The 16,332-nt window shown below is 35.0% G+C and overlaps 1 protein-coding gene across 1 annotated transcript; it reads right to left on the bottom strand.

Annotated features, from left to right (window-relative positions):
- Positions 1–4,396: 4,396 nt before the first annotated feature.
- On the bottom strand, positions 4,397–13,055 carry LOC147762111 (uncharacterized). The gene is made up of 3 exons (XM_087012310.1): positions 10,991–13,055; positions 10,142–10,283; positions 4,397–4,968 (listed from the first exon to the last, which is right to left on the bottom strand). Exons 1-3 carry the CDS (start codon positions 12,942–12,944, stop codon positions 4,953–4,955), a joined length of 2,112 nt encoding a protein of 703 aa, XP_086868436.1. The 5' UTR covers positions 12,945–13,055; the 3' UTR covers positions 4,397–4,952.
- Positions 13,056–16,332: the final 3,277 nt, after the last annotated feature.

Below are 16,332 nucleotides of genomic sequence, written 5' to 3'. Positions count from 1 at the left end.
ATTCAACATTTGTCTTCATCATTATTCCAGGACTTCAATCTCCTCCGAAATTACATTAATCTGCAAAAATTTGCCAAGTTTTGACAATTATTCGAGATCTTTTATTTTAGGCCAGCGAGTTCTTAGTAGGCCACCTTGTTGGCTGTACCCTTTTAACCTCCTAAGGGGTAATATTCAGGGACATTTCAGAAGAATGACTCCCTTTCTTGTTAAAGTAACACATAAAGCCGTGTGAATATCTTCTGTGCCAGCAGAAAAACTAACATTTGCCTGTACAAAGCTCAGGAAAGGTTGCCATAGTTACTGTAGGTGCACAGGGAATGGGTGTAGTCTGTCTGTGACTTTGTTGCTTTTGAATGCGAGTACGTACGCGCGCTCGAGAGAGAGAGAGAGAGAGTACTTATTTAACGTAAGATCGTGGTATTACACTACAATGTAATTTCTTTGACTTTTTTTGAAAAAAAGGATGTCCTTTTTGAATGAGGTGGGCATCATGTTTGTAGAATGTGTCATCACTTACAATGACCAGTTCGAAAGAAAGTTAAAATAACAAGATTTTGCAAATTAGATAGATAATAGATAATAATTTATTAAACCAATAAAATACAGATGTATAACATCTGGAATTTTTTGCCCTGTAATAGCATCATTATTGAATAAAACTTTTTAAAAGTACTAAAATGAAATTACGTATTAGCGATAAAAAGAGCTACTGCTGAAGGATAAAAGCTAGATAAAAATCGCTTACTGCCCTTATAAACTAACAGCCTTGAGTTACTGGGTAAAAATTTGAATAGGGTTTGAGCTGGATCAGTCATGATGGAAGCTGTTTTATTTTTAACCCCATCGAGATAAATGGAATGAATGGGAGTAAGATTCGTTCCAGTTACATTACCTGCCGTTTCAACAATCTTTTCTAGTTGTTTTTTATCCTCTACAGTTGCACGCCCATACCAAACAGTTACAGTGTAAATTAAAATACTTTTCAAAACACATCTATAAAAGTTCGTTAAAATAGACACATTCCTGGTAAAAGCTTTCAATTTCCTTAAAAAGTACATTCGCTGTCTTGCCTTTTTAAATCATTTCGTGAAGACACTCATCAATATAAAATGTGTCTCTCTTTGCTTGGCAAATGTAAAACAGTGTAGTATGACACAAATGAAAAACACAGTCTCACACTAAGGTATTGTACATTGTAAGTAATACTTCTTATTGCAGATATATGAACAACTTCATTCTACATTTGTACAGAATGATCTGTTATTTCGGATCGGTAGATGGAGGAACTGATGTGGCAAGAGACGTTCACTAAAAACCTTTTAACGATATTCTTTAGTGAGATAAATGGTGATTTTATGGCCTCCTATATGTTCATATTTACAGTGGCCAACGGCTTGTCACATCAGGACCATTTCCCCCCGGACAGTTCCCCCCTGGACCCCCCCCCCCAAGAAATATATTTATGTAAAATTATAAAGGAAAGAGTATAAAGTTCAAATCTTTTCATCCATTTTATGAGTATTTCTTAGTGTGATGATGCAACTCAAGGATAGAGAATGCTAATTTCATTAAACAAATCATTTACAAGTACAGAAAATTTTAGAAATGGAAGTACAGAAAATTTAATTAAAAATCTGATCAAAGTATATTTCCATGTAAAAATTGGGGTAAACAGATGATCTCACTCATCCAGGTAACCCTTTGATGAATTAACTGTTACTTTTAATTGCTCCCCCTTACTCCCCCTTTGATTAAGTAAGCCTTGAATCTCTAGGGAGAGAAGGGGATTCTTTCTTATCTAGGTATCCCTTTGGTTATCTGTCACTTTTAATTGCTTGACTACTACCCACCTACCCACTACCTACTACCCACCTACCCACTACCTACCTACCCCACTACCTACTACCCACCACCCACCTACCCACTACCTACTACCCACTACCTACTACCCACCACCCACCTACCCACTACCTACTACCCACCTACCCACTACCTACTACCCACCACCCACCTACCCACTACCTACTACCCACCTACCCACTACCCACCTACCCACTACCCACCTACTCACTACCTGTCACACTGAAAATATTCATAAAATATCCGTTTACCTGTTCATCTATTTCCCCACTTTTACCATGAGGATAGGTGGTTATACTTTGATTTGTAATAATACTTTCTGTACTTGTACTCAACAAAAAAGGACTTTGTTATGTAATTTATTTAATGATGAAGTTGTATTATCGCGCTAAAAACATTAATAAATTGGATGAAATGCTTTGAACTTAAAGGGGTAATAACTCTTCGTATGAGCTCTATATTTCACAATAAAAACATTGAGAACAACTCATAGAAATATAATATATTCTGTTTTACCACAAAAATGGCAGTTATAGCTATTATTCTGATATCTGAGCTTGTCTTCAGACCATGTGACCTCCATTGACGGCGATACTCTGTTATAATCTCTTAAGAGATTTTAACAAAAAACCAAACTTTTTGGAAAAAAACAGGGACTAACTTTGAATGTAAAAATAGATTCATTAACCATTGGCAAGTATGGGAAAATTGTTGTTTACTCTAGGAAAATTCTTTTTTTTTTAGCCAAAATGAAGAGTTATTACCCCTTTAACACTAATTTACTTTATATTTGTATATTAATATATATTTCTTGGGGGGGGGGGGGGCGAATCATCCAGGGGAGAATTGTCCTGGGGGGGGGGGGGAGGGGGGGATGTCCTGGGGGGAATTGTCCAAGGATCCTCTACAGCTCAAGGTAAATCTACTGCTATCAACTTAATAAGTATCTCATGAATAAAGGCTAATTATCAAAACAAATCCAATTGTCTGTTTGATAAGAACAATATGACAACAACATGACACATTTTAAGATATAAGAGGTGAACTGTTGATGCAAAAAATCAATGCAACTCAATCAATGGAACTTGAGTGAATTTTTGACTCTTTCTTTTCATGTGCATTTCACAAAAATCTGCATTTCTGCAATAAAAGAATTCTATTACTGATAGGCTGTTTTTTTAAATAAAGCTGTATATCAGCCCTATTAATCTTTTCTTTGAGTATGAGAATAATTAGTAAGAAGGTTTTCCTTAATATAAATGGTCTTCATTAGCCTCTACCAGGGTGGCAGATATTCAAGGCACATTTTTCACATTTCCAAAGTCAAATGTCTATCTATTTATAAGACACATCTGTGAATATCTTGTGAAAAAGCAACCTGTGGCTCTGGTAGAGGGTAAGGCTTTATAGTGGCAGTGACCAAAATACGGGTTTTGTCAATTTTAATGTAATATTACAAAATGCTTAACAGCATAATCACCACCAGTTTTAATTATGCACAGCAGGTAACCTAGATATTCAGGAATTGTGACAAGCAAAAGGTCTTCAGGAACACGGAATTTCCAGGTCAAACCTAAATTAGTAAAAAAATAGGCCAAATAGTTTTTCCTCAAAATGTGTTATCTGTATTCCATTCATGTTGAAATAAAAACAGAAACCAGCATGATTTTTGAAAAAAATGTAAAACTAGATTTATCAGTTCCTAAGTTTGAAGACATTAGTTCAAACAGTTTTCTAATAATAATATTTCAGTTAAACCATTACTTGAAATGCACTGCCACTTTTTGTTCAAGATCTTACATTTCCTCTGTAGCTGCTGCTTTAACTGCAACACCTCATGTGAGATGGCTTCAGAATAGATGGTTATTTACTGTGTAAGAAATCAAGAAAGTCTTCTATGTATTTTGTTTCATTTAGTTTTTATGGACATTTTTAAATATGATTTTTTAAAATTATCCTAGTATTAGAAGTAAAAAATTTAGCTTATAAAATCTTCAAAGCTTAGACAATAACCCATTTCACACTATTCAATTTGGATCATTTCATTTTGTTAGTACATCTTTAGGTTTACTATTTGGAAAATGATTTCCTTATCATATTTGATCTGATGTTTCTGATGTTTCTTGAGTGTACAGTGGGTAAAAGAGACAAAATGTCACAACTACTTAGACCCCATTCCCAGAGATTAGATCGATCTGCATTAGATCGACCCAACTCCCTGGGGGTTCATGCTAAATAGCTGTCAGCGGAGCAGGCACGAAAGTTAATTACCCCCTTACAGCTTGTAGTAGGCGGGACGGACATTTAAGCCGGATTATCTGACAGTAATCTAGTGAGACTCCCCGCGGGGATAGATCGATCTAAAAGCTCTGGGAATACACCCTTACTTCACCTTTTCAATATAGTTTTAGGTTGAAAATGGCTTTTTCACTGTCGTTTTACTAAATTTGAGCAATTTTATATAATTCTGATGAATATGCATTATAGGACAGTCATCACCTACAGTGATTAAATGAAATATTTCTAATAAAAATATTTTTAACATCTTTTTATTTCCAGACAACATAAAAAGGTGTACAATGCTTTACACCTCTAACAATTCAATTAGTGAAATAACATATCTAACAGTAGAACATTCAACATAATTCACCATAAACATTTTCCCTTCTGCAAGCATTTGCCTTATTTTCAATTTCCATATTACTGTGATTACAGAACCAACCTGGAAGGGGGTGATTAAGACACCCCTGCACACCCCTTAAACAATCATAATGTGCCCCAATAGCTTTAACACTGTCTTCACACCAAATGTCAGTCACTATGTCAGTGCTCAAAGACAATATAAGAAAACAGAATTCATTATTTTTTAAAGTCACATGTGAAGATTTTCAACCATGCATATGCACTATTATGATATGGCCTTGTTTATATTACTAGCAAGACCAAGAATAAAAAGGCCTAGTTTACAGCTAGTAAACTTGGTTTCAGATTATTGTTCAATATTCATTGGCTCCATTCTTTTTTTTTTTAAGTCAGTGCAGAGTTATCAAATCCTCTTCAGTGCTGTCAGGAAGCACTCCAAAGGTCTCCTAATTATTGGGTAACCTGTAAAGAAGCAAATGAAAAACTTCAATACTTCACAATGACACACTAAAGCTATGTTAATAAACTAGGCAGCAAAGCTGTCAAATGTACAGATAAAAAGCAGAAAATGAATATACAGAAAATAGTTCATTTTATCAATTTTGATGCAATAATAAATAATGCTTATAACAGCATAGTCAATCAACACTAAAATTTAATCATGCACAACAGGTAACATGGTCAATAAGATTACAGTTTCAGGATCCTGAGAGTTCAAATTCACATAATGAAAATCCCAATATGTGAAAAATGATGTCAGTGCATACAATAATATTATATATTATGCTTAAAGACATAAACACCAATATTATTGCTTATGTGGAAATACAGAAAATGTACAGAGCTTCAGGTGGATGGGAGTTAAAAGTCACATCTTGAAGATTCCAGTGTTTGGAAAAAAAATAAATAAAACTAAACATAAAAAATATTCCAATAAAGCTGCTTTTCAAACTTTTAATCCAGTTATGTTAACACGGTATGAATAAGTGAGTATGAGGATAATAAGGCATTGTTATTCATCTTTTGTAAAATTATTTGCAATGTTAATTTACATTTACCTGCATAATTATCACTGATTCCTAATATATGTGACACTGTTAATTTTAGACTTTTACCAACTGAATCTGGCAGAGAGCTAAACATATGGGAGTTTACAGGGAAATCCCAACATATGTGTTTTATGTAATCTCATTTAATGGCCAGAAAAATCAACCGATAAGACTTGCTTTCCAGCTAAAGCTGTATTTAAGTCGTTTCTTTCCTGTAAGTTCAGACATGTTGAAACTGTAGGTCCGATCAGTAATGACTGGCAAAATTTGTCTGGTTTGGTAAAAAATTGAACTCTGGCGGTCCAAAGGACCAGCAAGAGTTTTAAGTGCCACCATTTTGAATTTACAGTCCTCATTTGACATACTTCACTAATAAAATTATATAAAACCCACAGGGTTTTCTCCCTCCCCCCTCCATTTACTTATCAGGCAAGATATAAAAAATGGATAACATTCACAGACAAAGTAAGCTGGCCAATCATAGTATCTGTCTCAGAAGAATAGAGTAATTTTCCTATGGGGAAGCCTCCTGCTCTGGATATTATACACTCAGTCATTGGTCTATTAATTGGGACATACAGACAGCTATTACAAGAGTGGTCCATGCTGCCTAGCAAGGCAAATGCACAGCAAGGCAAATGTTTACTGATAAACTTTGATACCTGACTCTTTTCTCAAGAACAGTTATTCGTACAGAAGGCCAGGATAGTGACACCTGACCTTAAAAGGTATGCAGACATCCTTTAATGTATTTATCTTTTAAAATTTTATTATTACTATTATTATTATAATTTTTTTTTGAAAATAACATTGTTAGCATAGAAATGGGTCACCTGATTTACTCAGCTTGATTTCCCAATGTTATCAGTGGTAATGTTTATAAGTCTTTTGGATACTTCTGTTTATATTCAGCCTGTTGCGTATTGCTGTTTTATGTAAAGATAGTTTTAAAGTTTGGTTACTTCTTCGAAAGTGATCCGTGGTGAATGAACATTATTTAAATGTCCAATCAGCAATTACATATTGAATACACTAGGGGAAGTTGTCATTACAAGTTTAAGTATTGATATCATCATTTTTTTTATTTTAGAATATGATATCACCGAGCCCTGACCAGGAAGCCGTTCATTTCCACAGTGAAGTGGCTACCATGTATCATGTATTAACATTTCCATTCGGTCTACAATCACAAATATGTCCTATTTGTGTAGTATCACATTTGCAAATGATTTTTGTCGATAAACTCAGGAAAAAGGAATACTGATTTAGTTATTTGCAAACTGGCATGAATGAGAAAGGCCAAAGATTGCTATGTTCAATGGTGCATTTTATTTAAAGGACAAAGTGTGGAATTTCAGGACATTCAAAGGAAGAAACAAATTCAAGCACTTCTTAAGGCCTATATGCACCCTGGAACTTGTGAAATGAGAACCACAATAAAGCAGTGCTTCGAGTGTGTCAATTTTTCTCTTTAAATATGCAACATGTCTAAATTATTGATACTATTTATATTGAATATACACGTACATAAGTTCTTCTATTAAAACTACCACGTGAATGAAATGCCACCAAATTAAATGAAAATATTTGGTCCTGCAAAAATCCATTCGATTTGGCAAATTTTTCATTACTGTCAGTCCGAATGTCTGGCTATTCTGAAAAGTTTTGAGCATGTCTGACTTAAGATTTGATTATAGTAAAATATTATTATAGTATGCTATTATAGTATGCTGTTGTAAATGAGAAAAACGCGATGGAGGCAGTACATATTCCTATTCGTAGTGGATTTGAACACCACATTTGTTACTGAATGCAAAAATTGCACCTTTAACGACAAAATTGCTTTCTTTTCATAGTTTTACAACAGTGTCAACAATTTTATGACCTTTTTTTCTATGGTTACACTGTGAGGTATCATTTAATTAAATCGTGCTTACATCTTGTAGATTAAGAAATACAAGAGACCTAATACATATTATATGAGCCTTAAATTGTTGATATTCTAAGCTTACGTCTCTATGTTTATATATATATATATATATACACAGACGGAAGTTTTGAGTAAGAAACAAACAAATAACAACCCACATTTTCTACATTAACTGCGATAATTGTCAACAAACACTAACTGTGCCAGCCTAGCCATAGTGGAAAACGAGCTACGACCGACTTACTCCACCTAGCTAGCAGCCGTAAATTTATGACTAAGTTAAGACCGACGTAAATACTATTCCAGTTTGGTGCAACTGGCTTTTCTCGGGCGTAGCATTTTGCGCCCGGTTTACGCCAGCGCAACTACTATGCCTCACTTACTACCGGTTGGTGCAACCGGGCCCAGGGCGGCAGTGCCCAAAATAGGGTTTTCTTCAATTCTGATGCAATATTACATAATGCTTAACTGCAAAGTCACCACCAATCTTAAACAATGCACTGCAAGAAACATGGATATCTAAAAAAATGTGACTAGCAAAGGTTTTCAAGCCCATGAAATTTCGAAGCTACACAATTTCTAAGCTATGCTAGATAGATATATCTGATATAACTGCACTGAAATAAGTTTCTTTCCACTTTTTTTACATAAAACAAAAACTAGAAAAGCACTCTGAGACTACAGACATCTGCCAAAGTCGCAATTTTTTATTATTATTGATTATTGATCTGGATCAAAACCAAAAACTAATCACTTCTAAGTTAACCCATTTCTGACCTACCCTGAAAATTTCATCAAAATCGGTCCATAACTTTTTGAGTTATGTTGATGATTGATTGATTGATTGATTGATTATTGATCCGGATCACCACCCAAAACTGATCACTCCTAAGTTAATCCATTTCTGATCTACTCTGAAAATTTCATCAAAATCGGTCCATATCTTTCTGAGTTATGTTGATGACAAACAAACAGACAAACAGGGGTGAAAACATAATATCAACAGAACAATTTTAAATGTCATTTTTAATTCATTCTGAGATTCTGAATGAGGCGAATGATTGTATTTGACAAAATGCAATGATATGAGTTTACTTCTATTTTTAACACTTTATTACACAATACAAGATAACAGGTTTACCATCATTTTTATATATTAAACTTACAAAATATTTTAGGTGGAGAAAATGCCAAAAGATAACTTTTACATGACTGTCTAATTAGTTCAATAATGAGACCGTTATCATGCCTAAGAATCAAATCCGAGGTGGATAAAATATGCTAAAAAAAAAGCAAAAACAGCACAGATTTTGAAAAAATTGTCTGATCAGACTGATTTTTAAACTTGACCTGTATTTTATGTGTATTCATTAGTTCTGTAAGTTTGAAGACAAAAGGTGAAATGGTTTTCAGTTTATTTGTATAACCATGGATTGAATATCCTCCCTCCCAAAAAAAAAAAAAAAAAAAACAGCATAACTTTTTGAAAAATGGTCTGAAAAGGCTGATTTTCAAACTTGACCTGTATTTTATGAATATTCATCAGTTCTGACAAAAGGTAAAAGAGTTTTATATATTTTATTTGTATAAGGGTGGATAAAAAAATTGGAATGATCTGGTCAGGCTGATTTTCTCATTTCACTTGTGTTTTTATGAATATTTATCAGTTCTATGTGCTAAATGATAAAAGGTTAAACAATTTTCATATTAGTTTACTGGTTTATAACAATGAAAGTGCATATGGCTATATGTACAGACACATCTGTGTCTGTATAGAAAAAAAATGGTTAGATCATGCTGATTTTTTAATTCGACCTGCATTTTACGAATATTCATCAGTTTGAAGAGAATAGGTCAATGTGTCTGTACATAAAAACTGACACCACTTCCAGTGTTGGGCTTGACAAGCTCTACAAAATGCAATAAACAAGACGTCTCTAGCATTTTAAGTTCCAAAATTGGTGTAAGAGAGTTTTCAGTTTTGGCACCAAATGGCTACTTCTCCCATGGAAATGCACCGATTGACCTCAAACTTAGGAAGATGAAAAAAGACGGTAAGAGTAACTCTTCATTATAATAAGACAGCTTAGGTCTGTGTAGTTTCTGAAAAAAGGCACAAACAATTTTTTTATGCAGAAAATTCCCATTTTTACAAATTTTTGGCTGGTTCAACATTGAAAGGATCATTTGCAACAATTGCTACTGGAAAGAAAGCTACTAGTAAATAAGAAATGTTTGAAAAGAAGACCAAGAACAACATACATGGACAACATAAAAGAATAAACTGGTCAAAAAAAGTATAGTTAAGTATTTTAGAGATGTGGTGATCCATGACAACCAATCTGCTATGAGTGGATGGCACCCAGTGATGATGAAGTACACTCAATTTATAGAACAATTTTGGGTAAATAGCTTTCAGGCCCAGATCTCAAAACAAGGATGACTTTTATTGTCAGTTATCAATTTCTGTATTCTTAGCTTAGTTATGCCAAAAAATTCTACTTTGTGCAAAACAGGCAGCAAGCAGCCCCCCCCCCCAAACAAGGAAAAAGTACAAATAGCAATAAGATTCTATCACAAAGTGTTACGTCTACCTCTTACACAATATTTTTAAAGAATTACTCTGTTCAGAAAAATTATAGTGTTACTTCCTTACCTTATGTGAGGGATTTTTTTCAATTCCTCCTTCAAAAACTTGTGCAAACTTGCAGATTTCTCTTCCACCATAAAAAAAGGCACCTCTAGAACCTCTCTGTATCCAGCTTGATATAGGAAGTGTTTGTTTGCCTTTGCATCACCTGGTGAATAAAGAAAACCAAATCAATGTTAACATAAAACATATTTCAAGGTCTTACTGAGAGGAAATATGTGCCTGAATATACTGACAAATTAATATTTACACAAAGAAAACCTATTCATGTCAAAACTTTATCACATAGACATATAACACATTCAAATTAAGATGGCCTCTGTTTAAAACGTGAAATAATATACTGTTACCTGGGAAATATATACCACAACATGTTGAGATTTAGTGAGGCAGTGGAGTATAGTACTTATTATTTGACATACATACAGAGAGAAAGTACTCATTCCCCCCATAAAAAATTACCAAAAACCAAAAAAGGTACACAGCCATAGTCACATAACATCTTTAGGTATTACTGATAAAATGCTGATTGAAATCAACAAGGCAGGTGCACAGCTTGCTACTTACATATGTTGAATTAATATGAGAAGTGTACTATACAAGCGTCAGTTGTCTACATTACTCTCTATTGATACATCATTGTTGTCCTTTGTACCCTATTGTTATTCTCAGTACCCTATTGTTGTTATGGCTATATAAGCTGGCCCTCAGTTGGTAACCAGCAAGTATATAGGAAAAAATAGGCTCAATACACTGAAGTCAAGCTTGTGTTAGTCATAACCCAAAGCTGCTCATGGCAGCAGGGTGGGCTTACTAAAGCTATCTCTACATACAACAACCACATTTTTAACTCACCAGTTAACATTGGCTTGTTGATTAAGAAATCTTCATCATGAAGAATCCACACTGCTATTCTTCTCCATCTATCTGGCAAGGCAGACATGTTTTCCATTTTGAGGAATCCATTTTCATCAAAGACCCTGGGCACCAGCTTCATGTCTACAGGCTCATTCAATTCATTCAAACAGAACTCCACAATAGGACGATATATGGGAAGTACTGGCGTGACTCTTGCCATGTGGGGACCACCAAGAATCCTCCATACAGCTGCTGAAACAGCCTGCGTTGAGGAATGCTGACATTTATTTTTCAATTTCTCTGCAAAGTATTGAATACCATCTGCTTTGTAAAGACTTGGTGGAATCTTCTTAACATACTTGTCAATTTGCTCTATTTCTAATCTTCCACACAACTCCACAATCCTTAAACATGCATACCCTTTTGTCTTCATGACATTTAATGATTCCTCCTTCATCAGACCAGACTGGAAACAGCTATCAAGTATTCCACTGAAGACTTCATAATAGCCATGATGGCGCATCAAATCACAAGTAATGGAAAGCAATTTGAAACGGGGGATATTTCTCCCTTGGTTTTGCACTAAATCAACTACTTTTTTTAAAAAAGCAATATTTGTATTGCAATCCATTCGTAGGTAAGCCTGAACTAATCTATAACCATCCTCCCCATCGATATCTTGTGCATTAGACACAAAGTTCTCAGCAACTTTCAACAGCATTTCATGATCAGAATAATAAATTACACTAAATTCCCATGTAATACCAATTTGCTCTCTCAATGGCAACAAAGATGCGTGCTTCTTAAATATCTCAGCAAGTTCTGTAACATATTGTACATCCATGAAACCTTTATTCAACTTCTGCTTTTGGGCTAAGCCCAACATCCACTTAATGCACAGAAATGCACGTATTTTGTAATCTTCAGTTCCATCACGAAGCAGAATCTCCAACCCCTTCCATAAAATGTCAGAGGGCACCAAATATTCAACATTATGACAGAGTTGGACATACCTGTACACTTCTCTCGGCTCAGAGAATTCACTGTTGAATTTCAGCTCCTGTAAAAAATGTCTTACATCATTTGCATCCACCCATTTTCCACCCAGTGCACCAGAATAGTGTGTTGCAGATTCTAGAACACTAACAAGCCAGTGAATTTCTTTGCCTCCAAGTTCTTTCCTCTCTAGCTTTGTCCCAGCCATCAAGAAAATCCTTATCTGCTCTTCAAAGTACTTCTGCTTGTGTAGTAAAGACAGATGCAGCCATCGGTGGCAGGCATCTATCCTAGACTTAACATGCCATTCGGACCATACCTGTAACATGTGTCTCTCCAGTTCCTTATAAAACTGAAGGATTTCTGGAGATGGCTGAATTAAAACTCCAACTAACAACAATCCGATAAACTGACGTGGAACACTTCCCTCCATCAAACCTTTGTTGAGGATGGTTAGCAGGGCTGATGATAACCTGTCATCTTGTAGAAGATGAGTATTTTGATATCTTGGCAAATCCCTCAAACATTTAAGACTAACAGCATATATATACCGTAGAACTCCGTCAAGGCCTTTTTCAGCTTCACGAGCTCCGTTCTCGTAATTACTAATAATCTCCCCTTCGTTCCTTCCATCTTGAATGAGGTACCTCTTCGCCATTCTTTCAAAATGCATTTTTGTGTCTCTGATGATGGCGTTATATTCATCTTTCATCTTCATGGCGTCATATTCATTGATTGTTTTTGTAGAATATGACAGCTCAGTCCCAGTGGTAACTCTCCCCATCGTCCAACCCCACATCATGTGAGGGCTTCGCCTTCCGAGTTGAGAGACGGCACATGTAAATCGCAGCGATTGATGGCATCGCGAGGGTTGTGCCAAACACTGAGTTATTCTACCAACAAAACTGTGTCGACTACAACTTCGGTAGACATATCTCAGTGCCGAATAAAACATGATTACATGATTAAAATGTTCCCAGTACTGAACACGTCCATGGCCTCCACCTCGACCACGAGGCAGTTGAGGCAAGCTCGCATTTGTAGAAACGGCAGGTCAGGTCACAAAATGGCGGAAAACGGCATTTCAGGCTACAAGAAAAAATGACATAAAAAGCGGAACCTTATACCAAGGAATAAACACCCCTTTCAACGCAATTTGACGTGAACAGCCAAAACCCGTATCTTTTATATCATGTTACCTTTTCTTGAGCATCTTCCCTGGCTATAAAGACACGAGTTCTTGTAAAAACTTAAAGGGATAAGAACTGTTCATTTTGGCCAAAAAATGAATTTTGCTGGGGTAAACAACAATTTTCCCAGTCTTATTAATGGTAAATGAATACATTCCGACATTCAAAGCAAGTCCGTGTTTTTTCCCTTAAAAGTTTAGTTTTTTAATATTCTCTTAAGCATAAGAGATTATTACAGAGTGTAGCCATCAATAGAGGTCACTTGGTGTGATGGCAAGCACAAATTCCAGAATAATTGCGTTAACTGCCGTTTTTGTGGTAAAATAGAATTTATTACGAGAGAACAGTTTCATTTAAAAACAATAAAAAAAAAAAAAACAATAATTTGAAAAGAATTCATTACATTTCTGTGAGTTATTTACAATGTATTTATTATGAAATATGGATATCATGCGAACAGTTGTTATCCCTTTAAAGTAGGTCCTACATGCTGACGCCACAAGATAATAATGAATATGACTCTTGTTAATTACATGTATGTGGACTTTTCTTTTAACAGCAACAATTTCTTCATAGAATTGACGTCATCTCTCAGCTGGCCTATGGTAGAAATTAAAAATAAATATATATATAGAATTGACGTAGAAATTAAATAAATATATATATATATATATATATATATATATAGAGAGAGAGAGAGAGAGAGAGAGAGAGAGAGAGAGAGAGAGAATTGACGTCATCACTCAGCTGGCTCTGGTACAAAGTAATGTTGTAAAGGCACCATCAATTGACAAAAAATGTATCTTTTAGTTGGAAAGGCATCCTTTAAAAAATAATTTGTCAGTGGAGATTTTGGGGGGTAGTGAAGAAACAATTAAAACTGACAGCTCATCAAAGGGATTCCTGGATAAATGAGATTATCTGTTATCAATATCTCTACCTGGTGAACATTTTGATCTAAAGCAGGCATTTATAATATTTCTTAGTGTCACACTGTTTATTCTTAGTATTATATTCATTACAGGGGGAATTGTCCGGGTGTCGGTTGTCCAGGGGGTAATACCCCGAGGTGGAGGATTGTCCCGGGGGGGGGGGGGGGGGTCCCTGATACCTGCGACCATGACGGAGGGTGTCTTGGGGAATGCGAATATTCTATAACTTTTGGTATAATAAATGATTTGGTTTATGATCTTCCATACATGCTCTTCCATATTCATACATACATACATACATACATACATATATACACACATGAATATTTAACTACTTAAATCATTGCTCTGTTTTGCACAGGAATGGAATTTGTCTCTTTAGGGCCGGGGTTAACTGGGTGTTTGGATACAGTATCTTAAATACGTAGTGATACATATAGGCAGGACACAAAAAGTTCTAGTAGAAAACAAAATAATTCTCATTTATTGCAATTAATATAACAAAAAATGCACATTTGTATGTTTATGTCAGACGAAATGTCACAGTTACAATCTACACGTGTTTTTTTTTAGTCAATTCCCTTTCCATTAAAAGGAAGATTTTTTACTCTCTTATCTCGCAGAACCCGAAGTTAAAATTGTTTTCGGTTGATACAAATTGAAATACAGGGTGTCCCAGTATAAACGTAACCCAAAAAACTGAACGCCGTTTATTTTCTGTTTACAATTATGTACAATTTATGTTTATATATCTGAAAACTGCAGAAGTTAGCAAATCTACTGCTACAAACAACATGTCACGTGCTCTACTGGCAAAGATTTTGTCGTCATTTATAGAAAATACTCCAAATATGCTCTGTTATACATTGCACAGTGTCTTTCAATTCAAAATGTAGATTTATCAAGTAGTAAACATTAGAATGTAAATTCGAGGACTAGCGAAAACGTTCTTCAAAGTTGTAAAGTGTATTGAACGAAACTAATCTGGGCACTCAGTCGTATGTATGCAGTCACAGACTATATATTCCTCCGTTTAAATCGCACCGCACGCACAGTCTGTTCTCACGTGGTCTTCTGACCCACCTGTCCATCAATCATCACTGTACTAAATATAAACATATCAATCATACTCTGTAAATCTACAAAGTTCATTAAGTTTTCTGTTATAACCTCTCAGCAAAATTGAACTAAATGTAACGTACACCATCCCACCAAGGAAAATTTCAAATTTTATATTAAAAGAGAAAATAACAAGGGCCTAAAGAACGTCTCGACGTGAATTCCAAGATTAAAAAAATTATCGCCTGCAGGGCCTCAAGTACGGTTATCACTGTTACATGGTACTCTTTTTTCATATAAATGAAATTCATGATATTTGGACACTCTTGAAATAAATGCATTCAGTATAAAAAAGTTTCGAGTATCTAAAAAAATTATTATGATAATTATAAGAAAATGATCATATCAGAGTCCTCTGTCATTTATCGCTGTCTTCACTAGCACAATATGATGAAATTCATGGACACCGTCACAATCATGTTGAGATACAGACTCTGAGGTCAAATACTGTAGCATTAATACTGTTGTAACTCAACTTCCTCTATTCTCCCTGACCATTACATACCTGTCAACATTGACAATTGCCAGAGAGGAAGATTCCCTCGCACGACCTACGTCCCCCACCCCGACACACACACACACACACACACACACACACACACACACACACACAAAACTATTTTTTATGCTTTGCAAAGTAACGCCTCGGTTAGAAATGTGTTGTTAGCAGTTTGCTATAGTAGAATACTTTAACTACACAAAATGATACAGAAAAATCAAATCTGCAATTAAGAATTTTATTATATTCCAATTCAAGTCATTCAATGTTTCAAGAAATCCATCAGCTGTTTTACAACTTAGTCATATACTAAAAGCCTGTTTTAATCAATAATTAAAACAAGTCAATTTTTGCGCTCCGATATTTCCGTCTCCGTTCTCCGTTATGTGGCTTTCATCAGGATTCAGCTTTTTGCACACCTCAGGTAGAGGTGACACTCACGTCGATAGCCTAACATTCTGTTACTGGAACATTTTTGAAATATTGTTGAGATTTCTTTATGAAGTACAAAATATCTCACTTCGAAAAAATCCTTTTTTCATTTAAAAAACAAATTATCATTCTGTCCTTCAAACCGCAATCTGTACGGTTCTTTTTATCCCA

Source organism: Lingula anatina, chromosome 4 (genome assembly GCF_051362555.1).
Source record: "Lingula anatina isolate TDL-2025a chromosome 4, LinAna3.0, whole genome shotgun sequence".
In the NCBI taxonomy this organism is placed as follows: domain Eukaryota; kingdom Metazoa; phylum Brachiopoda; class Lingulata; order Lingulida; family Lingulidae; genus Lingula; species Lingula anatina.
Note: the sequence above shows the minus strand (reverse complement) of the source record. Positions and strands in the feature narration are given on the sequence as shown.

Bases quoted from the DNA above. Each gene is read 5' to 3' on its own strand.
- LOC147762111 (XM_087012310.1), bottom strand. From the start codon at position 12,944: ATGTTTTATTCGGCACTGAGATATGTCTACCGAAGTTGTAGTCGACAC. The intron at 10,284-10,990 runs GTGAGTTAAAAA...TTTATTCACCAG, and splicing joins CAACAAGCCAATGTTAACTG to GTGATGCAAAGGCAAACAAA.